At 42.2% G+C, this 26,084-nt stretch overlaps 1 protein-coding gene across 3 annotated transcripts in view; it reads left to right on the forward strand.

Moving 5' to 3' along the window:
- The window catches only part of PAMR1 (peptidase domain containing associated with muscle regeneration 1), a 97,858-nt gene that overhangs the window by 49,702 nt on the left and 22,072 nt on the right, over nt 1–26,084 (forward strand). For all 3 annotated transcript variants that reach the window (XM_033207909.1, XM_033207908.1, XM_033207910.1), the window contains exons 4-6: nt 6,310–6,424; nt 10,243–10,460; nt 12,974–13,081. In XM_033207909.1, coding sequence (XP_033063800.1) covers nt 6,310–6,424; nt 10,243–10,460; nt 12,974–13,081 — 441 coding nt within the window. The remainder of the gene's footprint in view (nt 1–6,309; nt 6,425–10,242; nt 10,461–12,973; nt 13,082–26,084) is intronic.

The following is a 26,084-nucleotide window of genomic DNA, read 5'->3' on the forward strand; positions in this document are numbered from 1 at the left end:
AATGAGATCGTGTCCTTTGCAGGGACCTGGATGAAGCTGGAAGACATCATCCTCAGCAAACTAACACAGGAACAGAAAACCAAACACCACATGTTGTCACAATAAGTGGGAGCTCAACGATGAGAATACATGTCCACGGGGAGGGAAACAACACACACAGGGCCTGTCTGGGGGTGGGGAGTGAGGGGAGGGAGAGCATCAGGACAAATATCTAATGCATGCAGGGCTTAAAACCTAGATGATGGGTAGATAGGTGCAGCAAACCACCATGGCACATGTATTCCTATGTAACAAACCTGTACATTCTGCACATGCATCCTGAAATTTAAAGTAAAATAACAAAAAAAAAAGAAAAGAAAAAGAAATTCAGGAGAGATTTGGAAAGTATTTAAAAGAACAAAATGGAAACCCTAGCACTGAACAATACAATAAAAAAGAAACCAACTGGAAATCCTGGAACTGAAAAATGCATTATGTGAAATAAAACAAAAATTTATTGGAGGCGATTAACAGCCTATTGGTCAAAATAGAAGAAAGGATCAGGGAACTTAAAGACATATCAATAGAAATCAACCAAACTGAAGCAAGGGAAAAGAGACTGAAAGTATTTAGCAATCTTAACTCTTTGTGCTACCCTAGCCAGACTCTGTCCATTGAGTTCCATTAGCAGAGCTATTTCCATGTGAGTGTTTTATGATAACTCTGGCAACTTTGGGGGAAGAAAGACTTTCTGCAGCAAAGTGGTAGATGCTATTCTTTCTGGACAATCATTTTCTCAACTGAATGGACAGAACATTTGGCACAGGGTGGTGGGGAGGGGCTTTAAAAATGGTTTGTTTGGACAGGAATAATTTTGAATTGGTTTTTTGGTCTAACCATTCATTCAGTTAGTAGCTATGGTAATTGAGCACTGACTTGATGGACATATAGGTGTAAACAGGACAGATGATATCCCTGCTCTCGTGGAACTGTGTCATGGGGGAGGCAGACAACTCAGTAAACAGTCATCATGGAGTCAGGTGGATTGGGGTTACAAGTCAACTCACAGGCTGAGCTGAGGACCTGTCATTGTTCCTGATGAACACCTGAGCCCCTGAAAAAAGCCAACACTTAGTACTTACTATGAACCAGACATTGTTCGGAGTACCTTCCTGTACTGACTCATTTAATCCCCATTGCAACCCTTGTGACAGCAATGTGACAGATGAGGACACTCAGGCACAGAGGGATAAATAACTTCTCTGCTGTCATACAGCTTGTAAGTGGCAGAGCCAAGATGCAAATTCAGAAGCCAGCCCCAGAGCCCCTTCTTTTATCCTCTCCACGAAACCATCTCTTGATGTGGGAGGCCCTTGGGGTCTTCATCATCCAAGCCTTGGCTCTGCTATCACTGTCTGGGATGCTAAGCCTGATGAGTTTAGGATTCTAGTCAGTGATGAGATGAGGCTCTCATGAACCCTGGAGCAGTGGGTCAGAACCTGAGCTGTCCCCTGTGATTCCTGACCAAAACAGTCAGTGCCTCAGATCCAGACAAGACTCGAGAAAAATAACAGTATTTGTTGCTACTTATTGAGCATTTTAATGTACCAGGTGCTGTGCTAAGTGCTTTACATACAATATCTCATTTAATCCCCAAGACGAGTGAGAAAAACACATTGTTGTAGGTACAAATATTCTCATTTCCAAATAAGAGACCTTGGCTCAGAAAATACAGTGGCCTTTTTTAGAGTCACACAACTAGTAAGTGGTCGAACTAAGATTTGGACCCTGGCTGGCATCACAGACTGTCATCTTTGAAGGAGAAGAGAAATGCAAATGCCTCTCTCTGAATTTTCTTTAAGTCCTCCTTTTCTTTCTAAGAGGAAACAGTAAAGAAAAACAAAACTCAACCACTTCTTAGAAGTGTGTGTGTCTCTCCCGCAATCCCCTTCCCTGCACCAAATGCTGAAGATAAGAAGACTTTTGAATGAGGCTAAGGGTGTTCATTTTTGTTGAGAGCCTTTTCCAGCTGTCTTACTGGTCTAGAAATTAATAAAGATTTCCTTTCAGTTCTGTAGAAGCAGGGTCTATCCAACTGCCCCTTCTGTTTGGGAATGTAGTCATGGGGGAAGACTGGCGATGATGCTAGGATTTGAGAGCTCAGGGCACAGTTCAGCTTCACTGACAAATATCACTACACACACACAAACACATGCACACACCTATACCCCTCTTCTCCTGCAGTAAGACACTGTTAAGGAATCTGAGCACATCTTCTAGGCTCTTTGCTTGCTCTGGTCTTTCAGACTCAGGACCACCTGCTAGGTTGGCCAGTGATACTTCCTTGGCAGGGACACTCAGCTGTGTTCACTGTTCTGCCCTGGACAGAGAGGTGTAGTCAGGCTGCCCCTGCACCCAGGCTCGCCAGCTCTCCAAGTAGAGGCAAGAGTAGAGAGGGAATTTAAGGCGTTCCTTGATGTGGGGAGGGAGTGCAGCTCCCTCCTCTTGCTGTTTCCCTAATATTCCTTCTTCCAAGCACATTTCCAAGAAGTGGCCCCTTTGTCTCTGGTTGTTTGGAAGTTGTTCCCCATCTTGGGGCCAACTCTGCCCTCCCCTTCAGAGTGAAAAGGAACCTCATTAAGAAGAATGGAGATGTTGCATGTGTTTAGAATCCTGGCTACTTCTGAAGGACAGTCCCTGAGCCTACAGGAACAGGTGGTCCAGCATTTTACACGGCCAGGGATCGGGCACCTGGTTGAGGATGGGAACTGAGCCCTCTAGAGACTGCAAGAGACCCTGGAGCTGGCCAAAGCCCAAATGCATGTGCCAAGGAAGCCTAAATGGAGATGAGCAGTGCCTTCCCTTGGATTTGGGGAGGGGCCTGAGGCACAGTTGTCTGCTTCCAGCTTCCATATGGAGAAAAGAAACTGGGAGCAGGCTGGCAGCATTTGCTGCTGGTTCTAATTTGGGATCCCCAGCAGGAGGTTTGCTGAGGGAGCTGGGATTTAACACCTTGCAGGCTGGGAAGCTGCCCGTCCCTGAGGGCGGGGGCTGTGCAGGAAGGCTTGTTTTGTTGTCTCTCACACCCCACATATCACTTCCGTAGCCCAGCAGCAGATGGGTAGATGGGGGCGATGAGGAGTGTGAGGTGTGCAGGAAGAAGGAACGTGCATTATAAAAAGGGAGCGGGCAAAGATTCCATGTATCTCTCTTAGGGGTGGAAAAATTCTGCCGTTTCAAAATGGAGTGGGACAGGACTGGGTCAGAATGCCCCAAAGACAGTTTAACATACCAGCAAAGACTCAGCGTTGATACTAGACAGATCCAAGGTCAAATCTCTGCTCTGCCACTCAATACAAACAGCTAACATTTACTAATTTTCCTGCTAAGAGTTTGCCATGCACAATTTGATTTAAGCCTTACAAAATCATATACAGTAGCTGCCACTTTTATTCACATTTGATTCAAGTTGACTGAGGTTCTGACAGAGGAAGTAACTTGCCCAAGGCTGCACAGCTAGGGAAAATAAAGCTGAGTTTCAAACTAAGGTCAGTCAGATTCTGCAGTCTCTATTCTTAACCACTGCTTTACCATTAGGACAACGATTTACAGTCTTCTAACTTCCTGGCATCTGAGTTTAGGGAAATCACTTAACTTCTCCATCTTTAGTGTTCCACATCTGAAAAACGGGGAGATGAATGTTGTTCTCTTTGGTTTTTTATGAAGATTAAATGAGAAAATGCAAAGCTTTAGTGCCTGGCCTATAATAATATCATCATCCATTTACTCAACAAATATGCATTGAGCACCTGTTATATGGCAGGTGCCGTTCTAGGTGTACAAGCTAGAAAAGATCCCAGCTCTATCAAAGGGAGTAAGCAAGTAAGCGAGATAATTTCAAATAAGCATGTGTATTATGAAGAAAACAAAACATAGTAATGATATTGACCATAGAATTAAGAGGGCTTATTTTAGCTGGATGGCAAGGAAGGCCTTTTGAAGAAGTGGCAGTTGAGCTTATTATTTTTATTATTATATCTTTTTAGGTGAAGTCTTGCTCTGTCACCCAGGCTAGAGTGCAGTGGTGCAATCATATAAGCTTAATTCTTACAGGAAAGAGATGCAGACGAAGAGGGGCCTTTTAGGTTTAGGAAACAGCAAGTACAAGGCGGGAGTGGGGCACAGAAAGCAGGCTGTGTCTGGGGCAGTGTGGACAAGCAGATGAGTGGTATGTGAGATTGGGAGGAGGGTTGGTTTAGGCAGCCAGCAAGGCAGGGCTACAAATGTCATAGGAAGGTGTTTACACAGTGGAGAACCTTTGGAAGGAGAACCTCTTTGAATCAAGAGGATAATGTAATCTGATTCATTTATTTAAAAGGTGGCTTTGGATGCTGGGTAGACAATAGAATGTTAGGGGACAAGGGTGAATGGCAGGCATATTAGTTTGTTTTCACGCTGCTACGTAGAAATACCTGAGACTGGGTAATTTATAAAGGAAAGAGGTTTAATTGACTCATAGTTCTGTGTGGCTGGGGAGGTCTCAGGAAACTTACAATCACAGCAGAAGGGGAAGCAAACATGTCCTTCTTCACATGGTAGCAGGAGAGAGAAGTGCCAAGTGAAGATGGAAAACCTCTTATAAAACCATCAAATCTCGTGAAAACTCACTCACTATCACGAGAATAGCATGAGAGTAACCACTCACATGATTCAGTTACCTCCCACCAAGTCCCTCCTATGACATGTGGGGATTATGGGAACTATAAAGATGAGATTTGGGTAGGGGCACAGCCAGACCGTATCACCAGGAGATCAAGGAGGAGATGAGATTACAAAGAGAGATGATGGAGGCTGGGACTAGACAGGAGCCCCAAGTGGAAACTAGTGGATGATGCTTCTCATCATTGACACAGGGCAGCAGCAATAAAGATCTTAGTGAAGAGATAGATTGTATGACTTAGCAGTAGTTTTCACAAAAGTAAGAAGCCTCAGACCTCATAGCTTTGTCAAAAGTGGAGTTTGGGCTCTTTTCCTAACACTAGAAATGTTACTACTGTCACCTTGCTATGGTGCAGTATCCACTGATAATATTTTTATTTTCAGTTATGAAATCTTATACTTTTGTGAAGTTATTGAATATAACTATGTATCCAGAGTTTAAGAAGGCAATCTGGATTTCTGTATAGAAATAGGGAAGGTAAACTTTTTAAGTAAAGAGCTGGATAGTAAGTATTTTCATTTTATGGGGCCTACTGTCTCTTACTATAATTACTTAACTCTGTCATGATAGTCCAAAAACAGCCATAGGGAATACATAAATGAATGGGTGTCACTGTGTTTCAATAAAACTTTACTTATAAAAGCAGGCAGTGGGCTATATTTGGCCCAAGGATCATAGTGTGCCACCCCCAGGTAGAGAATATCATTTATTTCATTGTCCAAATAATTTTTCCATAGAACCACTTCAAGACATTTTCCCCAAACTTTTGGTTACACAAGTGCATCTGCTATACTTGTGCTTATCTTAACACTAGAAAACATGATCTAATTTAAAGACTGTTCAGTACAGTGGTTTTTAAATCTTAGGGATTCCTTGGAGGTAACTCAGCAGACTACGTAAGGTTCGGGGTGGAGGGTTTTGGGCCCCTCCTTCTGCTTTAACCAGGAGCCCCTTTTTGATATATTTAGTTTTATTGGTGATCTTGACAGGAGTTTATTTGAACAAAAGCAGTTGGGAGCAAGAAAAAAATGAGAAAATAATCAATCCAGTCCAACTGGTTGGAAATCATCTCTCCTTTCCACTGTCATGCTTTAAAGAGGCATTTATTACATGACTGCTCATAGAATAAATTAGTGCCTTGATTTCCTCCCTGGATGGTGGAGGGAAGAGAGTAGAGCTGGGGAGTGGGTGTACTTTCTGAGCCTTTTAAGGTAGGGGCAGCAGGCTGGCATTTGCCAGGCCTGGAGAGGAAGGATGATAGGGTGGCTTAAACTTTACATTCAAACACAGCTAGGTTTGAGTCTTTGCTCTGTCACTTAGTGGCTAGACAAGTTATTTATTTAACTCTCTGATCTCTCTGTTTTCCCAGCTGGAAAATTGTGAGGACACCACTTCCCTTCCCAAGCTGTTGGGTGGATTAAATGAATTAATGTATGTAAATTGCCTGGCACGTTGCCAGCTGCTTGAGAAATATTAATTTCCTTCTTCCTTTTCCTTATACATCCTGTCCTCAGGGGTGTGACATGAGCTCAAAGTCTCTTTGAGACCTTCTCCAGTCTCTTTCCTATTGACCTCCATTTTTATGTCCCAATCTTTTCTTCTTTTCTTAGGATGTGGCCAGGTTCTGCGAGCCCCAAAGGGTCAGATTTTGTTGGAAAGCTATCCCCTAAATTCTCACTGCGAATGGACCATTCATGCTAAACCTGGGTTTATCATCCAACTAAGGTAAGGAGCTGGGGCCAGAACTAAGGAGTCTGAGGTTTTAAGGACACAGCAATGAGATAGAAGGCTCTTGGTCACTGGAATCCTCTGGAGCCTTTATATATATTGGAGCCTTTCTCTTTACCATTCTGTGATTCTCTGGGATAAGGCCTGGCTGAAACTACAGCCAACTAAATGCTTGTCATCACTGCCTTAGAAGTGTAGGGCTCAGATGATTTTGACCCAAGGATAACACCAACAAAGCAAAATACTGAGAGCAATCTACCCATCCACAAATCTTCAACAGTGTTTCCTACTTACTCAGGACTGAGCTGGTTCCTATGGGAGGGATGTAAAGAAATAAAAGGCACAGGCCTAACTTTCAAAGAATTATACTTTAGATTGGGGCTGATGCTTGTCACAGCTCCTTTAATTGGAGCTTTCAGAAAAAAAGCAAACATCCCACAACAAATAAACTAATTCTCTCACCTGTGTGGAAGACGAGTCATTTCTTTTTATGGAGCTTTAGGGCCCTCGCAAATGTTGTTTATGCCATAGTCCAAAGTATAGACCCTGTTTTACTGTAACTATTGATAAATGCTACACAAGGGACCTGTTTGGTGAGAGCTGTTCATGACTGCATCATTGTGCTGGAACAGTTCATGGCACACTATAGTTGCATGATAAATACTTGTTGCATGAATAAATGCCGAAAGAACTGCTTTCTGATTCCAGTGTATCTTCTCTCTCCTGAAAAACACCTCCCCTTTTCCTCACTCACCCCTAGAATGGCTAGGGTCATTGTCCACTTAGCTCTTCTCATTTTAACCCTGTGGTGACAGTGAATGGATTTAAAATCCCTGATCCGCTAGGGCACAGGCTTTCACTAAGTATTTTCTGGGTGGATAAACGGACACAGAGGTTACCACATGCTACCTGGCTTCTTGATTGTCTCTCTGTCCTCCAGGAGGGGTAACATGGTACCCTGAATTAGAAAAATCCAGCAAAACAGGTCTCCTTCTCAATCTTCCTCTTCAAAACTAGCACTTGACAGATTGTGTTTCTACTCCCTGAGGACCTGGGGTTGGGAGTGAGTCTCATTAATTCCTAGAGGAAGGCTGGCTCAAGGAATAAGTGATGAACCACACTGTTCTGCCCAGTGGGCTCAAGGCTGAGTCTGCAGGGATGACAAAAGTAGGTGTTAAATGCTGCATGTTAATATTTCAGCAGCTTAGGGACCAAGAAAAATGGTCCCCTCTGGGCCTCTCAGGAGCGTCTCCAAAATCCAAGATGCAAAAGGAAATTCTAAAATAGCAAAACTGTGGAGGATTGAGAAGCATATTAGCTGCCCAGGAAAGGGCCTTAGGGAGGCATGGAAGTGTGTGGATTTCTTTTCCTCAAGTTAAGTCTGGAGCACCTGGCCAGGGATAGTAATAATGATGGAAACACTTGGAAGTATAGACACAATGTTCAGCCCCAAAGCCCAGAAGGTGTCCCCGATACCCCTTTTCCTTCACCTACCACCAGACCACCACAAAATCTATTTTCTTACTTGAAAAATAGTCCATCCACAGCTCTCTGTCACCACTGTCACCATTCTGCTTCAAGCCACGCCCATCTCCCACTGGGATTCTGTCATGCCCTCCTAACTGGCTTCCTGGCTTCCACTCCTGCCAGCTCTGCCATCTCCTCTCTGCAGAGTGCCTGCAGGGAGCCTTTAAAATCTGCATTATCCCCTTGTTGAAACCTTTCAGTGGCTTCCTATAGACTTGGAATAAAAGCTAGTTTCCTTACCACACAAGATCGGTTGCAGGCTCCCCTCACTGGCCTCAGATCCTATCACTTTCCTCTTCATTCACCCACCTTGCAGCATCCCTGGCTTTCTTCCAGTTCCTCGAACATGCTAACCTCATCATTGCCCCAGGGCCTTTGCACTTACAGATTCCCCTGCCTGGACCACTCTGCCCCCATGACTTTCACATGGCTGGCTCTACTGCATCATTTAAACCTCTGGCCAGCTAGCACATCCTCAGAGGGGGCTTCTTTGACCACATTGCGTCAGAAACTTAAGACCTTAGTCACTTTTCATGTGCTTACCTGGTTAATTTGATTCGTAGCACTCAGCACTCTAAAATTACCTTGTTTTTTAGTCTCCTTGCTTATTATCTATCTTCTAACCCAGAATTAATCTCTATGAGGGCTGGCACATGTCTAGTTGGTAGTTGGGACACTACAATGCTGACAGCACCTAGGACAGTGTCTGGGACAGAGCTGGCCTCCAGAAATATGTGTTCAGTAAGTGAACAAAAGGACAAATGAATGCATGAATGTAAATATAGTTGCAATGTCTCTTCAGCTTCAGGAAAAACTGTGGTTTCTGTCAGGTAGTAGCCTCTCCCTTACTCTGCGGACAAAGATATCAAGGCCAAGAGAAGAAGCTGATTCCTTAACACACACAGTGAGTGCGTGGTGGCATCTGGATAAGAAATCAGGTGTTCTCTTAGATGTTAGAGTAGGCTGTACAAAATGCAATTCATAGGACCTACACCCCAAAAGCACTGTGATCAACCCTTTGTGAAGTAAACACTGATGAAACTCGGTTATTGGATTTCTTTGTTATTAGTACCTTTTAGAACACTTAAAATCAATATACTCTTTGTCACTATATTCCAGTGTTTCCTAATGCTGGTGTGTTGGGTTTTTACTGTAGTTGGCAGAAATATCCCTACTCCCAACATTTTAGGCAGCAGTCATGAGCCTTTCTATTTCTATTTTTTCTCCAGAGTGTGGAGAAGAAGATCCACATATACATTTTGTGAACTTGATACTCAGGTATTCCCTTGGAAATCCTGGAAAAATGCTTTTGCCTGTCTTGCCCTGGGATGTGGCTGCTGCTTTTCTTGTCTTTTGGACTCGGGGGCTTAATGTCATCTTCTGTGTTTCCAATCTGGTGTATCTCAATGCTTTCAAACCCAAGACCCCTTTTGGATAAGCATGGATGTATCAGGTTTCCTTAACCCCTGAAATTCTGACTTGGTGCTGCTTTGTCTACTCTTTGGGTGAGAATTATCGTCGCCTAGAAGATAATTACCTTCTGATTCTTCCATCAAACAGAAGAGTGGGCAGAGGTTTTTTGTTGTTGTTGCTGTTGTTGTTGTTTTCCCCTCTATTTAGTCTTCCAAAACAATATGAGCTTTTTTTCATTCTCCAACTATAAAATTACAATAAAGTAACCATTCAGTCATATATTTGGCAATATCTGTAGCATCTCCATAGGCCAGGCACTGTGCTGGACACTGTGAAAACCGTGGAACGAGGCAGGTGTTCCTCCCTGCCTTCAAGTAACTTGCAGGCTAGTGGAGAAGACAGGGCACACATCCACACACAAAAAGCCAAGGAGGTAAATATAAGAAGTTAAAATGTATGTCTACATTATGAGAAAAAGAAGGGATCTTCTTTGGAAAGAGTGGTCAGGGAAGCCTCTTTGAGGAGAGAATATTTAAGCTTAGGCCTGAGGATAGGAAGGAACCAGCCACGCAGACTGGGAGGAAAAAGGGCCCTGGAAAAGTGACGAACACATGCAAAGACTCTCTGCATGGATTATGGCACCTTGCTCTACCTGGGCAAGCACTTGCATGTGCATATACATACAAACAGTGCACAAATACATACTTCTCCACTAAGAGAAATTCGCCAACCTCCAAGCACCATTTTCCTATCAGATCAGGCCAATGACACCATCTGTTCCTCAGGTCTGTTCCTCATCTGGCCTTGAATGTGCCCAGCGGTCTCAGGACTTCCAGGACCCATCTGCTTCCCTCTGTCACCCTGCCCACCCGCAGGTTTGTCATGTTGAGCCTGGAGTTTGACTACATGTGCCAGTATGACTATGTTGAGGTTCGTAATGGAGACAACCGTGACGGCCAGATCATCAAACGTGTCTGTGGCAACGAGCGGCCGGCTCCTATCCAGAGCACGGGATCCTCACTCCACGTCCTCTTCCATTCCGATGGCTCCAAGAATTTTGATGGCTTTCATGCCATTTTTGAGGAGATCACAGGTAAAGGCCAATGAGACAAATGTGCACTTTGTGGCTTGCTCCAGACAAATACCTCCTTTCTATGTCCCTTCCTTTCTTTGTCTTAGACTTATTAAAACCTAGCAGACTGTGTTCTCAGAAACAGCCTACACACTGAGAAAAAAGAAATAGCAAGGTATATTTCAGAAAAGTTTACCCAGAACCACAACTAGGAATTATCTCCCTTATACAAATACAGTGGCTAAAGCACAGAGAGGCTGAATGACTTGTCCGAGGTCACACAGATATAGGGGCAGAACCAGGGATTTGTATCCAAGCTGTTCGGCTCTAGAGCTCACACAAGGGGACCTCTCATGGTTGAGAGCATTGGCTTTAGATCTCTGACAGATCAAGCTATGTGACCTTGGGTAAGTTCTTCTGCCCCTCTGGGCCTCTGTTTCCTAATGATAGTGATCATTGGGAATTATGATAGTGATAAGGGAGTAATAGTAGATCCTTCTCCATTAAGGAGGCTTTGAGAGACAGAACAAATGGAGAGCTTAACATAGTCTGGTACATAGTAAGAACTCAACAGCTGCCCAACCCTAGGCATACCCTTACCCTCTGCTTGCCATCTATAAAATAGGTATTAAAAGACTATAATGGTAAATGTCATTGACTTCATGAGTAACTCTAAGCCTGACTGTAACTCTTGCTGTGATCATATTAGGAAGTAGGATTTGACCAAACTGAACAAAATGCTCAATCCTAAGCAATCACCCCACTCTGATCATTCTGAGATCAGATTGCATCAAGTTTTACAAAATAAACACACGCTTGAAGTTTGATTTTAAAAAAAAAACTGAATTAAAAAAGAACTTGTAATGGTATTCTGATCATTAAGGTTTCCTTATTCATAGGGTATGACATGAAAGTCTCAGGAAAGAAGGTGGGTGGCTAAATAATCAGTGTTTCTTCAGTCCTGTCTGTTCAGCAAGGCCAGGAGACCCTGCTCCCCTGTCTACCCCTCTTTTAGTATGCTGCCTACAGGAAGTCTCGGCGGGTGCTCTTTCCAGTCTCTGTGCCTGCCCCCTGTGGAGCTGTGCAGGGCCTGGGAGTTCTGAGGCCTTGCTGCTGTGGTGTGATCAGCCTGTAGCTGAATCCTCATCTCTTGGTGACACCCTGCAGGTATAGGCTGAGCAAGGTTCCAAGTGAGATGCATCTGTGGGGGCTTAGGACAGTCAGCAAACCAGGTAGGGGCAGCAGTGACTGGCCGGTCTGTGACTCTGGGACTGAGGGACGGTCAGGAGAATGTCTTCCTCCTCTGAAATGACCTCCTCAACCTCCCTTGGAGAACTTTGGCAATACTGGCCTGCGTTTTATCAATGCTGTCAAATAATACCACTTCCCATTTTTCAAACATCCCTGTTTGTTCACTTGCCCTCAAGATATTTCCTCTGGCTAAAGTCACCTGTCTGCAACCTACATATCAAAATCCATCCTTCACAGTCCCTACTACATTCTTTCTCCTCTCCTAAATCTTTTCTCTTGCTCCAACAAGCTATGACTTTGCCCTCTTTTGAATGTCTTGTAGCATTGCCTCTTCTTTCTTCATAATACACTAACTATATATACTTCAAGTCATAGTTGTTTTATACTTTTCTTCAAGTAGCTTTAATCTGGTAAACAGGATGTCCTGTTCATCTTTGTATTTCTCCCATGCCTTCCACAGAGCAAGTACTCAAGATAGATTTGTTGAACTGAGCCAAGGAATATACTTCTACATTGGGATAAATGAATGTAGGTTTGATGGATAACACACAGATGAGTGTTTCTCAAAATATTTTCTGTAGAAAAATAGTCCCCAGGATGCCTTGTAAAATGCATGCTTTGAGGTCAAAGGAGCTTGAAATTCACAATGTGTATTAGGAAACGCACAATGTATACTAGGGCATTGAACTGAGAAGTTCTGCAGTAAAGAAATCTGGCTAATTAGCATTGAAAGTAAGCAATATTTCCCTAACATATTTGAGCTCAGAACCCTCAGTAAAACACATCAACATCTCAAGGGACTAATGATTACAGAATATAAGTTTGGAAATTATTGAATATACCTTCAACAGTGTCATAAAGATTGTCTTCCAGTTGTATTGCCCCAGTACCCAGGATGCTGAGCTTTTATTTGAAAAAAGATGGTCTTCAGCTACCCAAAGATATCTCCGTCCACTGAAATCCCTATGGGAGAGATACAAGCATGGCTCTGCTTTCATCAGTTTAATGTTGTTGTTTGCATTGCCTTGTGGTCTTCAGAATATAGGAGTATTAAGCATACTTCTGGGGCCCTCAAAAACATCAAATAATATCACCAACATTTGATATTTAATGAGTATCTATTTTAGGCATTTTCAAATAATCATAACATGAATTCAGTAAAGGGAATAAAAAACATTGCAAGAAGACTTTAATAAGCAATTAAAAGACTTTGGTCAAGACTCTGGGCCGGAAGACATCAACTCAATGCACAGTGGCACTGAGGAATGCCTTTTCTCTTACAGCATGCTCCTCATCCCCTTGTTTCCATGACGGCACGTGCGTCCTTGACAAGGCTGGATCTTACAAGTGTGCCTGCTTGGCAGGCTATACTGGGCAGCACTGTGAAAATCGTGAGTATGCTTCCTAAGTGGGAGTTAAGGCGTCAGATGGGGCTGGTATGGAAGGATTTTAAGAGCTTGCAAGGCCTACTCTTTCTTGATGTCTAGGCTGGTCTGTCCAAGATGGCACACAGTGTGGACACTCCCAGTGAGTGGTTCTCAGAAGGGCAGAGCTGCTTCTGAGTCAGGTTGTCTGCAACTTCTTAGGTTTGTCCATTGGCATTTCCAACCCTCACTTGCTGCAAATATCTCTGAGAAAGATACAATGGCCTCCAGTAATATTCAGAGCTCAAAAACACTGAAAAAAGGTCAACAAACTTCCCTGTGGCTCAGTCTGTATCCCTGTCCATTCTAAGATCTGTATTTTAGATTTATACTCCAGGCACCATTCACAGACCCCAGTGTGAGTTATTGCACATCTTGAAGCCTTGCAATGAGGGGGTAGATATTTAGGGTGACCATCAGCTCCAGTTTCTCAGGGATAATCTCAGTCTATACATTTTGCTGAGCAAAATTATTGGTAGCATACTCTTTCAGGGGCAAAGTGTCGTGAATTGGATGACAAACTATATGGTCATGTTTTAACACATGTCATATATAAGGTCTTGGTTACCAGACTGAAAACAGGTGTCACAGATGGAAGCCGTCAGCATGGAATGAGATGTGCATAAGAACAAGAATTTGGGGGAGAGCAAAGGAGGACAGATAGTGTCCTAGGTAGGTTTCCCCAAAGCAGATTGTGAGTTGAGAATGTGTACACAAGGGAAGTGTTAAGGACAGGCTCCCTGGAGAAGCTGATAGAGGAGTGGAAAGCTGGCCTGGGAAGGGAAGGAGGCCAAGTAGGGGTGCGATTTCAGGCAAAATACCAACCTCAGTGTTAACCTGTCATGAGATCTGGAATGTACATTACTCTTTAAAGTAATGTTCTAGCTTTAAGGCAAGGGATCTGGGCTTTCATATCCCCACAGCAATCAGTCATTGGGTACAGGCTGCCCTGGGGGACTGGAGGACATAAACTGTGGGCACACTTGGCTTTCTATGCATGTGGGCAAAGTGGTTCCAGTAGCTCCTGAGCAGCTCCCTGAAAGAGAGTCACAGATACAGTCCATTGGAAGTAAAATACCATAGGATGGGGAGGGGAAAAGGGCCCACAGAAACACTGAAAATAGACCCGAGAGCAGAGCACCAACAGTATCTACTACAGGCGCTTCTAACTAGCATGCACAGGTGCTCTGTTGGTCATCTAACAGCCTGGTCTGGCAGTATTCTCTAAAGTTTGTGTATGTTTTGAATTAATTTTCACTAATGTTTTCTTGCAAACAATGCAGATGGAAACCATGGTTTCAATAGTGGGTCCCTGTGTGTACCACTGATTTCTACTAAAAGCATCCTTGCCCTGGTTTGGCACAGCTGACTTGAGTGTGACTATGCTAGAGACGTAGAAAATGATGTTCTGCTTCATGGTTCTTGCCTCATTTGAGCCTGCCATGTTGCGTGCAAGGCAGAGCAGGGAAATGTTGCATTCTCTTGGCTTCAAGAATTTGTATGTAGAGTGATTCTAGTTTCTTGACAATGGCAAATCCTGAGCTTCACTCTTTGGATTCAGAGGAGGAAACAAAAAGAGGAAAGGCTTAATTTCTTGATGAACGAACTACACAATCCTTTGATAAAGAAAAGTAGAATTGGAAAGAAGTAAAATATCACCAAATAAAGCCAAAATGCCTTTAAGAAGCTGAGTCAAATTAGGAAAGAAAAATAAATTGGTCCAAAACTTATGATTAAAATATTCATGGGTAGCTTGTGAGTCAAAACAGATTTCTCAGCATTGTTATTCCATCAAGAAAAAAAGAAACATAATGAAAAAAGAATGTAAAATATATCAACATGAGCTGATTCATAATTTAATTCACAAACTGTCTCAAATTACTTTAAAACATCAGTATAGATGGGCAGGAAAATTCTCCCTTGCTGGTTTTCAAAATATTGTTCAAAAGCCATAATTCCCTTAGTACCATGTAGTTATAGCTAGGTGAAGGTGTTACCGATGGATATCTGATATGTCATTTACTGGTACCGATATGGGGGGACTAAATGTTTTTTGTTTGTCTGTTTTCTATAAGATCCAGGTTCGTTTTTCCTTTTAGGAAATTTGGCACGAGTTTCAACTAACTCACTGGGGGACACGTCACAAAAAGTGGCTATGGCAGTTTACGTTATAATTTCTGAGTCAACCTTTGTTAGCAATTTTTCCAGAGCAGTCTATCAGTTAGAAAAGCAAAAAAGAGTGAAACAATTTATTTTCTTGTTTTCCTCATGAGGATACCAACAAATTAAAAAAATGCTGGCGGGAATTATTCTGAAATTAGGAAGAAACCCAAGCATCTGGGATTCCCCAAACTCTTAAGTGCCCAAATTAGACTAGGCTCTTTTTTTAAAAAATAGCTTTAAAATCAATATTAATGACCAAAATCAATATTAATGAGAATTCTTTCATTTATGCAGTGCCACATCTGACGAGGGGAAACCATTTCATAGGTACTGCTTTAATGATCTCTTCAAGTCTTTGTGGAAAGGTAGATGCTCGGTTTTGCGGACGAGTGATTTGAAGCAGAGAATGCAAGACACTGGTCCCCATCAAGTTCAAAACCAGAGGCCATAATTTCACGTTTCCCATTTAGTTCACAATCTCTCAGACACGACACTTGCTGTATATTTTGGTGAGACTCCAGATGCTTGACTGATGAACTCTGATTACCATTATGTCCCATTAGCGAGTCCTCTTAAAGGACTTCCCTTCCCAGGTAGAGCTCATCTGTTTCTCTTTTCCAAATAGAATTCCGATGTGCAATCTCTTGATAGAAGCTATTCTCTTTATTTTCCTTATGTATGTATATGTCTGTGAGTGGAGTGGAATAGAAGTAGATTTTTTACTTAATTGCAGAAATATATGTCAAAAAAATCAAACAGTACAGAGGTATATAGAATAAAAAGAGAACACTGTTTTTTCCTGCACAATCCTGGTTCCCAGTGGAAGCATTGTAAGAAACTTGGGGGATATTCTTCTAGACTTTTTTTCCTATGGTATGCAAACCTAAGTGGTCTATGTGTCATTATTTTAAACCAGTGGTTCTCAACGAGGGGTGATTTTGCTCTCCATCTCTACCCACAGGGGACATTTGGCAATGTCTGGAAACAGTGTTGGTTGTGATAATTGTAGGAGTGAGGTGGTGTGCTGCTGGCATCTAGTGGGTAGAGGCCAGGGATGCTGCTAAACATCCTACAACGCACAGGACAGGCCCCACAACAGTTATCTGGCTCAAAGATCAGTAGCGCCAAGGTTGAAAAACCTTGTTTTAAACACAAGTGGATTAAGTATTCATACAATTTTTCAATTTATTTTCAGTCCCCATGTTACAGATATTTTTTCGAGATCTGTCCATGTTGTTATACTGATTTGAAAAAATGATTGCTGAGTATTCATTGTATGGCTGAATGTATTAATATAATTATATATTCATCCAAATCCTTAAGATGGACTTGATATTGCTTTTAGTATTTTGCTATTATGAAGAGCACTGCAAGGAATATCCTTACATTTATTTGTTCGCTCATACGTAGAAATATTTTTGTAAGATAAATTCTTAGATGCTGAACTGTTCATTCAAAGGGTACACATATTTTGATTTTGAGAGCTACTATGGTCACTAAAAGGTTTTGGCAATTTAGAAGAGGAACCATTCATTATCAACACCTGTCCTCAAAATAAGACTTGGGACCTGCATTGCAGAAACTAGGATCTATCCTTGTCAAGCTGGAAATGAATTTATTTTCAAAGGAATTCCATTGGTCTGGGGAGAAATTTCTCCTTCAGACTTTTGTGGGATAGGTTAAAGAATGCAAAATAATCAGCTAGATTTGGCCTACTACCAGCAGTCAAGAAGGTGTGAGAGCCCTGATAGGACAGTCTTCAAGGTCTGCTACCCCAGGCCTCACCTGCCCTAGATTGCTTCCGAAGGAGGAAAAACTTCCCCTGGTGCCTGGGTGACCTCCTCGGAAGCATAACAGGGGGAACAGCCCCCTCCTCTGCCTTGAGGCCAAGCTAGCCTCCTGCCAACACCGTCAGCAACCTCTAGCCTCCCTGGGCCACCGTGTAGGAAACTGGGGCCCCTTCTTCCCTCTGAAGTTTCCTGTTTCTTTGTATGGAACACAACGACAAAATGGGTCCTCGAGTAAATGGTCAGAATCTTGTTTTGAAAAAGTGGAGAGCAAGGGATTCATCGTCCTGCTCTAATTTCCATGTTGCCTTTGTTCCCCCGGCCCAGTTGACGGGCCAGGACTTCCCCCTGCATCCTAATGAAGGACGATGAAACGGGCTAACTCTTGGGGCACAATGCTCACACTGCAGGCTCTGACGCGCCTTGGAGCAAAACAAATTGGCCTCCACCAATTAAAGAAAAATGGTGAATCTGGATTCATTTGGGTTTTGGAGTCTCAGAAAGTTCCCACTGGCCTGTCCCAAGCCCTGGGAAGAAAAGAGCTCAGGCTGAGAGGCACACTTTATGCTTTAGCTTCAAAGGGGAGACCCGCACTTCTCATCAGAATAAACAATTAGGAACTTTGGGATGTTCACGAAAACATGAAGCCGAACCAGTGAGAATGTACTGAGACCTCTAGTGGGTAAACTATCATCTCTCCCATCAGGGACAGATACATATACTGCAGTCTAGGTGGAATTATTGCAAAGTATTTTGAAATCTCTGAGGGTGAGGCATTTAAAAATGGAATTATTTACTTTTTCACAGTTCTAAGACCTCTCTTATCCTTAATACACAGAAGACAGGTGCATCTTTGTCCATCATGAGATGGTACACCCCAAGGTGAAGAATCACCTTAGAATCTGTGGCCAGAAAAACCTTGGTTTGACACTAAGTCTTCAATTAACTAGTCAGGTGGTCTTGAGTGAGTCATTTAGCTCCTATGAGCCTCAGTTTCCCCATTTATAATCTCCAGAAAAATAATACCGAATTCCTCTTAGGGTGTTTGTAGGGAGGGGATGAGATGATCCACATAAGGCACTGAGTTAAGTAATAGGAGTCATCCCACTGTTTCTGATTCCACATTACAGCCATTTAAAAGTATGGCAGAAAGTAAGGGATTCCCTGGATAAGGGATTAGGGCAACAACACTAGTTTCTACAATCTAGACAATTATGACATAACTTTCTCAAAGTCCCAGGATTTAAGAAAACTCTTCTAAGACTTTCTGAGTTTCCTTTGCAAACCTCCCGAAGCCATTGCTAAACACTAAATATTGCCACCACTGCACCAACAAACAGGCAAGAAAGATCTGGTTTTAAAGGACAAGTAGGTGTTGACAGTGTCATTGTTGTAAAGAAATACTGGATCCCAGGAAAAGACACCCACATTAGGCATGCTGAATGCTGAGACTTTGTACCCTGGACAGCCTTGGGAGGGGGCTGTTAGAAATGACAAATAGAGTAATGTTGGGGAGAAACCAGATTCGGACACTCCAGAGCAGGTTGCTCAAAGCATCATATTATCTGGTCAGCCACGCTTTTTCTCATGGGGTTTTATTAGTCACTCATTTAGTGTGGTCTGTGTCAGTCCCCTGCTGGTCATTTTGGAGACAAGACTTCAGAGTAACATTTTGGTATTTTGTTAAAGGGGCAGGGAGAAAAACAAAGGAGCAATCTGTCTTGAGAGGGTATGAAGGGCATAGGGCTAATTCCATGGAGAACAGTCCCAAGGAATCCGTGGCTATTACCCATATGCTCTTGATAGCCCAGAGCCTTTGCAGACTTTAGGAGCCCAGAAAGACCATTAGCTAGCGGGCCACTGTCTTCTTACACATTACCTGGGTCTCTCCTCTATTCACCCTCCCTAATATAAAATGAATCTGTAATGTCCTCCTTAGTGTATTCAGAGGGATGCCATCCCGTTTGGATTTAGATCCAAAAAACAAAAGCTGTCACTGAACATAGTAGAAGCTGCCCTTTTATAGTTACCAAGGTGTGTGTGGGGGGGGTGTGTATGTGTGGTTGTTTTTTTTTTTAAATTTTGGTGAAAAGTTTTCTTTTCATTTAGATCAATCCTTGTTAGATGATCTTGGGTCTACCTAGCCCGAGTGACATCTTAGTATGAACTCTCCTGGGCTCCATGGGCCTTGTGGCCTCTTGACCAAAACATTGCTATGTCTCATTCAGGGCAAGAGGCTTGGGGATTGTGACATAAAGGGTGTATTTTACTACTCAGGAATTATTTCAGCATGGACAGCATTCTAGCCAAATACCAAGACTAGAGCCAAATACCAAGGTGAGGCCATCTAAACAATGCATCAAGACTACCTCCAAGAGTTGGGAACAGAGCACCCATCAGTGTTGAAAGGGCCAGACCCACCATTGCTTTGCTAAGGCTTTGCTTGCACCTGTCTGATTCTTGTCAAGGCCCTTTTGGCTTTTTCTTTGGCAGATGAGGTCACTGAGATAGGACTTAATGTGGGAGGCAGATTGTATTTGGGTTCTGGGTTAAGAGCTATTTCATTAGAACTGGGATGGACTCTGTACCTACTGAGGGTTGAAAGAGAAGGGTGCAAACAGCGAGAGCACAGCACAATTAACTTCTCTTGGAAACAAGCATCCCTGACATTATGGGATCCAAGACAGACACCAGCCTGTTGGCAATGGTTATAGAGCCCCACTTTTCCATAAAGGCATCTGCCTTGTGGGATATTTACCACCTGTCCCTCCCCTTGTGGGACATTAACTACATGTCCCTCTTCCTGTGTCAGAAAATGAAAGCTTCCCTTTTGCAAAATGCAAGGTACTCTTGTTGATATCCATGTACTAAAGCAATAGTCATTATTCTGTCTATCGTTAATATAGGCCAGGCTCTGGGCTTTATGTGACGTGGTCCATTTATTTGTCTCAATATTCCCATGTAGTAGATACTTTGATCATTTACACTTTACAGATTCACCCAGCTAGACATTTTTGAGTGTCTACTAGGTACCAGGCACTGGGGAAATAAGACAGGGCTATCCAGTATATATTTTCCCCTCCTTTTGACAAAACTATAAAACAATTCCAATCTTAGCCCTTTCCTAGTCCTTAGAAGAATGTTACATGCCATGCAGTTTCTAGCTACAGCTTCTTCTAGCAAGGTTTTTGGTAATAGTGATGGTGATGATGAAAGTTATTACATGTGTCCAGTATGCCATGAACTGGGCGGGATCTGCTAGGACTCAAATGTGCTTAGCAGCCGAGGACCCTTCTGCAAGGTCATTCTCTTCATCCCCAAGGCTAAACAGAAGAGAATTACCTAGCTCGGGCCATTTTCATAGCAGACATTTCTTATAGTTTGAGAAGTTGGCTATGAATACCACTGGGGAACATTTCCCCCAGTAGTTTAGAGTTATTATCCACCCTCAAGGAGCTGAAGCAGAAATCTTCTGAGATTTGGGGAAACCCCAAGAAAACTAATGTTACCAAGCGGATTGTATTTGGACAGTGAAGTTTCTAACACCTACAAAGGTTACCCATCTACTCTATCAAATGGGAATGTGGCAGGTTGATTTTGAAGAAGAAATGAAATGACCAGAACTTTTCAAAAAATTTTCCAAGTTGACCTGTCTCTTAGGCACAGGCAGTTTCAGCTGTCTAATTAAATAGGCCATCCAAACACCGGAAAAGTGGTATCCGAAAGACATAGTGTACCATGCCCAAGGACAATACTGATTAAGATCAAATAGCTAATTGTAAGCCTCAGCCTCTAAATTGCTGCCGGATGAAAAAATAACAGTGTGTGCAATCCAAGCATAATTTCACATAGAGAGAGAATGAGAATTTCTCATTCACACCCCCAGAGGGCTGGAAAACATCAGGGGGGAAGAATTCCATTGGCTGGAAAGGGATAAAAAGAGTTTTCAGTGGGGATTACATCACCAGTTGGTGTCATTATTCCTGGTTGGTGAAGACCTTCCCGGGAGTAAAAAATATTTGGTTTGGTCCAGAGTCACAAAACTCAAATATAAGCTGAACAGGAAAAAGTGAGGAAGAGAAGAGAGGCCATGTGATGGCTGTCTCTAAGAGTTAAGTAGAGTTAAATAGAGTCGTGTTAAGTAGATTTCCAGGATGAACAATGCCCTGATGAGAAAGTTAATGCCTTTTCTAAACAGAACCAAAATTCTGTCACAAGTTGTTTCCTTGATTTTGGTGACAAGTGACAATGGGCGGATGGCAAGAGTATGCTAAGATTTGAGACAAACATCTCTCCATCCCTGGCCGTTACTACCAGTTAGATGACAGTCATCAGTTTTGCTGACTCTGGATCTGTTTCCTTTCCTGGAACTCTCAGATAATCTTATAGCTCCAAAACTCAGCTCATATTAAAGAAACAAAATAAGCACCCTGCCTGGCTTGGTTTTTAGCTCAGGAGGTATCTGGCAATCATAAATATTTCATTAACATAACATTTGCAAAAAAAGAAGTATATTTTTTTATGTATAGTTTTGTAAATCACTGCAAACTCTTTCTGAAAGCAAGCAGGGTATAAATAATTAAAGTAAAATAAAATAATTTAGAAGCTGAACAAGAATAAAAAATAGAGTATTAGATGGGATGGAGATTAAAAGAAAGTGAACACACATTCATCTGGAGATGCAACCATTGCTGATTTTATTCTAAACATCTACTCCTTTCTTCCCCTTATCTAAGGATGGGTGCTGAGGAAATGTTGTTCACTGGAGTTTTGTAAATTATAGAAATGTTAATTTTTAAATATTATATCTTTCTAAAAAGTAGATCATTCTCCCTTTCCTGAAAAGAAAAAGGTAGCTGGACTTGATCATGCACACCATTTCTGTGCATGCCAACCCAACTGTCTTGCACTTTCATGTGCCTTCTGCCCTGTCTGAGACTTCCTCTGGCTCTCAGGGTGCACAGGCTCCTATTGGTGGGCAAATGGGAGGTATGAAGATTTAATGTTCATCTCATCATCCTTCAACAAATTATTAATGGCAATTGGTAGGTTATAACTCATATCCTTTCCTCTGTGAGTAGGATAATGATGAGACATGCTCCACACTGTCTCCCAGAGTTTCTAAACATCATTCCAACTCTGTTATCCTCTGTGGTAACCTCCTTGATAATGCAGTCTTATCTCCTTTCTCATATAATCCCCATCTCATTTCCCTCATTCCACTGTTGGTTCTTCCTAAGATTGTCACTTATATGAACTACTTGCACTCAAAGCCTTGTCACACAGGCAACTTCTGGGAGAACCCAACCTAAGACACCTCATGAAGGTGTTTCCTTGAGGAGCTAACTTACCAGAGGTCTACAGCTTTGTATTAGTCATGGTTCTCTAAAGAAACAGGACTAATATAATTTGTATATATGTGTTTATATATATACACACACACACATACACACACACACACACACATAAAGTATTGGCTCACACAATTATGGAGGCTGAGAAGTGCTATAATGTGCTGTCTACAAGCTGGAGACCAGGAAAGCTAGTGGTGTAATTTGAAGGCTGGAGATCCAATAGTGTAGACTTCAGTAAGCATCTGAAAGTCTAAAAACCAAGAGTGCTGAGGGCAGAGATGGCTGCCCCACTCAAGCATTCAGGCAGAGAGATAACCCAGATTATCCCTTCCTGCACCTTTTTATTCTATTCTGGCCCTCAGCAGATTGGATGATGCCTGCCCACATTGGGAGACAGCAATCATTTTTACTCGTTCTACCAATTCAAACATCAATTTCTTCCAGAAACACCCGCATAGACACATCCAGATAAAATGCTTAACGAGATATCTGGCATTTCATGATCCAGTCTAGTTGACACATAAAATTAAGTACCACAGTCAGGTAGATCACCATCTGGTTGTTTCTCTAAACTATTAGATAAGCCTTTGATTAATGCTGAATAACATATATTTTAGGGTTGCATTATCTGAAGGATACTCAAAATATGAATCCTCTGCATTGCTGATTTAAAAATGTTAGATTTTTAAATTTTTAAATGCTGATTTAACAATGTTAGATCTAAGAATTGATATTCTGTACACACACGTGTGCACATGCACAAGCTCTTCTCTGTGTGTCAGAGCAAGCCTAGTCCTTTGTAGGGTCATGGGAGTGAGTGGAGACTACAGTATTTGTGGAGAGAGCCCACAATACTTCCCAGAGGATTTGGTATCTTCTGAAGGGTTTGTTCAAACTTTGCCGTGCAGCATGTTGGAAAATGGCTGCTCCTATCATAAAGAAGTGTCTCTGGGTCTCTTCTAATTATCTCATCTCTTGTAATTGTGCCCTGATCAACTGTCCACACTGCATTAACTACACGAATGTGCCCTGGTTAAATGGTGATCTCTGCATCAACAGTTCTATCTAGTACTACAAGGGGAACACAAATAGGATAAAACTGGGAGCTCCAATTCCAACAAATCTCCAATGATTATTCTCAGCAGAAACATTTAAATTAGAATTTGGTTCCATTTAACTCAGCACTCTACCTGTAGATTAAGAAATTTCTTTTCAGACAGCATGGCAGGCTAAGTGGTATGAAACCACTTCAATTAATTGCACCTGATGAAATCTTTGCTGCAATCCAGACTACAGTCAACTTCTGGGGTTGGTTAGTATTTGCTGAGACCCTGCACCTCATTCAAATTCATCTAAGGACCCATGATTACCTTTACTGTATTCATTGGTTCACAACTTATCCTCCGATGTAATTATAGAAGCAAAATTAAGAAAGGTACTAGTCACTTAGGAAGAATTGGTGCAAGTGAAAAAAATTATATATATTTATTCTCCCCATTCTTACTCTCTCTCTGTCTTTCTCCTTTTCTGGTCAGAATGAGTTGAGTTGGCCCAAAGAAGTAAAGCTGAATTTCCTGCAGTGACATCCCTTCAAGTACTAGTTGAACTATTAACTCTCTTTTTTGATTGAAAAAGATTGTGCTGTGTAAAAATCTTACCTGGGGAATAAGTGGAAGGAAAGCCCCAAATCTTTTCTTTTTTTTTTTTTTTTGCTAAGTGTTTAAGTGAATCTGGAGAGAGCCTTGAAAAGTATAAAGCACCTTAGTAGAACAGCTTGAACTGGCATCACTTCTATTTCAGGGTTTAAATAAAAAAATTCTAAATGAAACATACAGAAAGACATCTTCTACTGGCTTATTCAGCTGGGCACAGAGGAGGCACTCATTAAATATGTGAAGATCCAAGAAAATGAATCAAATCAATAGTTAATAGCATTTCGTCATTCTGTGTGACATGCTTGACTTCTGAAAGGCAAAGCAGTGCTTGAACTATTTAGCTTCTAGGGGCTTTTTGTAGCTCTCAGCTCCAAATTTGAATTTATGGCTTGGAGACTTAAGCAAAAGGAAAAGACATATATTCATGCAAGGCTGGTGTATCATATTAAAATTCTAGATTCATTTGTTCATTATAGACAGGCATACACTGGTGGATAACAATAAATTAAAGAAGAGGTCTGTTGTCTCACCACAGCTAGGATCTACTCCTGAGTTTTGTGTTTATCAGAGGATATGGAGGGGGCATCCGTTCCCAGGTTAGGAATGAAGAGTATGGACTTCCTTTTCACACATTTAATATTATTGATTTCACTGGAGGACATAGAAAATGGTGTCATGAGTGTGCACTGAGGAACCACTTTTCCTGAAAATAACTCCACCTTGTCCTGATATCACCATCATCCTGTCTACTTCCTATAGAATTTATGGACCTGGTCATCTCAGCTACTTTTATGTTGAGTATGACAATCAGGTGAAAAAAGGATGTCACTTTACTTGCCTTGAATCCACTAAAATCCGTCTCTCAGACCTGTAATTGAAGCTCATGAAAAAGGCAGTTGCTGTCATTCTTGGGGCCTCCTCTGTGCCCTAGACTTGTAAAAAGGTTACTTGCTTTACAAAGACAGCACCAAATCATCAGAGGGAATCATCTCATAGCAGATTTTAGGTCTACGCTATTTAGTCAAGGAAGCCCAATGTCTTAGACTACCTAGTTCTTTCAGGTAAAACATCTTGGCTTGTATGGGGCTGGCCTGGAGCCCGAGGTGAGTGTATCTGTGGAGGTTGGAGGTCCTCTCATGAGGACCTGGCCTCTACTTGCTTGGCTAATCATACTCGCCAAGATCTTTTCACCGCCCAGGAGTGCTGCACACAGGGCCTAATGCCCATGGTTAAGACAGCTGCCTTTTTGTGGTATCATCACCTCCAGGAGTGAGACTGAGGGAAGGCATGAGGGATCTTGATGTCCAGGGCTAAGAAAACAGCAGAGTTGTCTCAGGTTAGTTTTCTCCCCCAAGCAGACCTTGAGTCACGTGCTTGGGTCCAACTGATTTATCAAAGGAAGCACTCCCAGGATCAACCAGTAACAGAGTTGGGGAAGCAAGATAAGAATGGGGATGGAATCAAGCAAGAGCATGTTCAACTGAACTCCCAGACTCAACCTGATCTCATGGGCTCTGTGGAGTATAAATTACACCTCCAGAAACACTATTTGGGCTTGTAAACTTCCATACCCATCAGTCATTGCCTACAGGCAACCCTGGGGTTGGCATAGGGAGACAAAAATCTCCTAGGTATTTTTCAGCTCATATGAAGTACATATATCAAGTGCAGGATGGTGGCCATGTCCAAGGGCAGTCTTCTGAAGGTTGCAAGTGCCAGTTCTCAGCTGCAAAGCACTCATGTAGAAGTTGAGCTGGCAAAAGAAATCTGGGAGACTTGAGTGTTCACTATAGAGCCATTCTAAAACCATCACATATGCTTCTGTAAACTGACCTGGCAGTGAACCACCTCATACAATTGCCCAAAGGAAAAAAGAAAACAAAAATAAGAAAGGTCTTTCTTTAAATATTTATCTGAAACAATATCCCAGAGAAATGCACCTTTGATTCCTATTTTTTGTTCATGCAATAGCACGTAAGGGCATGCTAAACCCAGTGCGTTTCTGTCTGCA

Source organism: Trachypithecus francoisi, unplaced genomic scaffold, assembly GCF_009764315.1.
Source record: "Trachypithecus francoisi isolate TF-2019V2 unplaced genomic scaffold, Tfra_2.0 Lachesis_group8, whole genome shotgun sequence".
NCBI classification, from domain to species: domain Eukaryota; kingdom Metazoa; phylum Chordata; class Mammalia; order Primates; family Cercopithecidae; genus Trachypithecus; species Trachypithecus francoisi.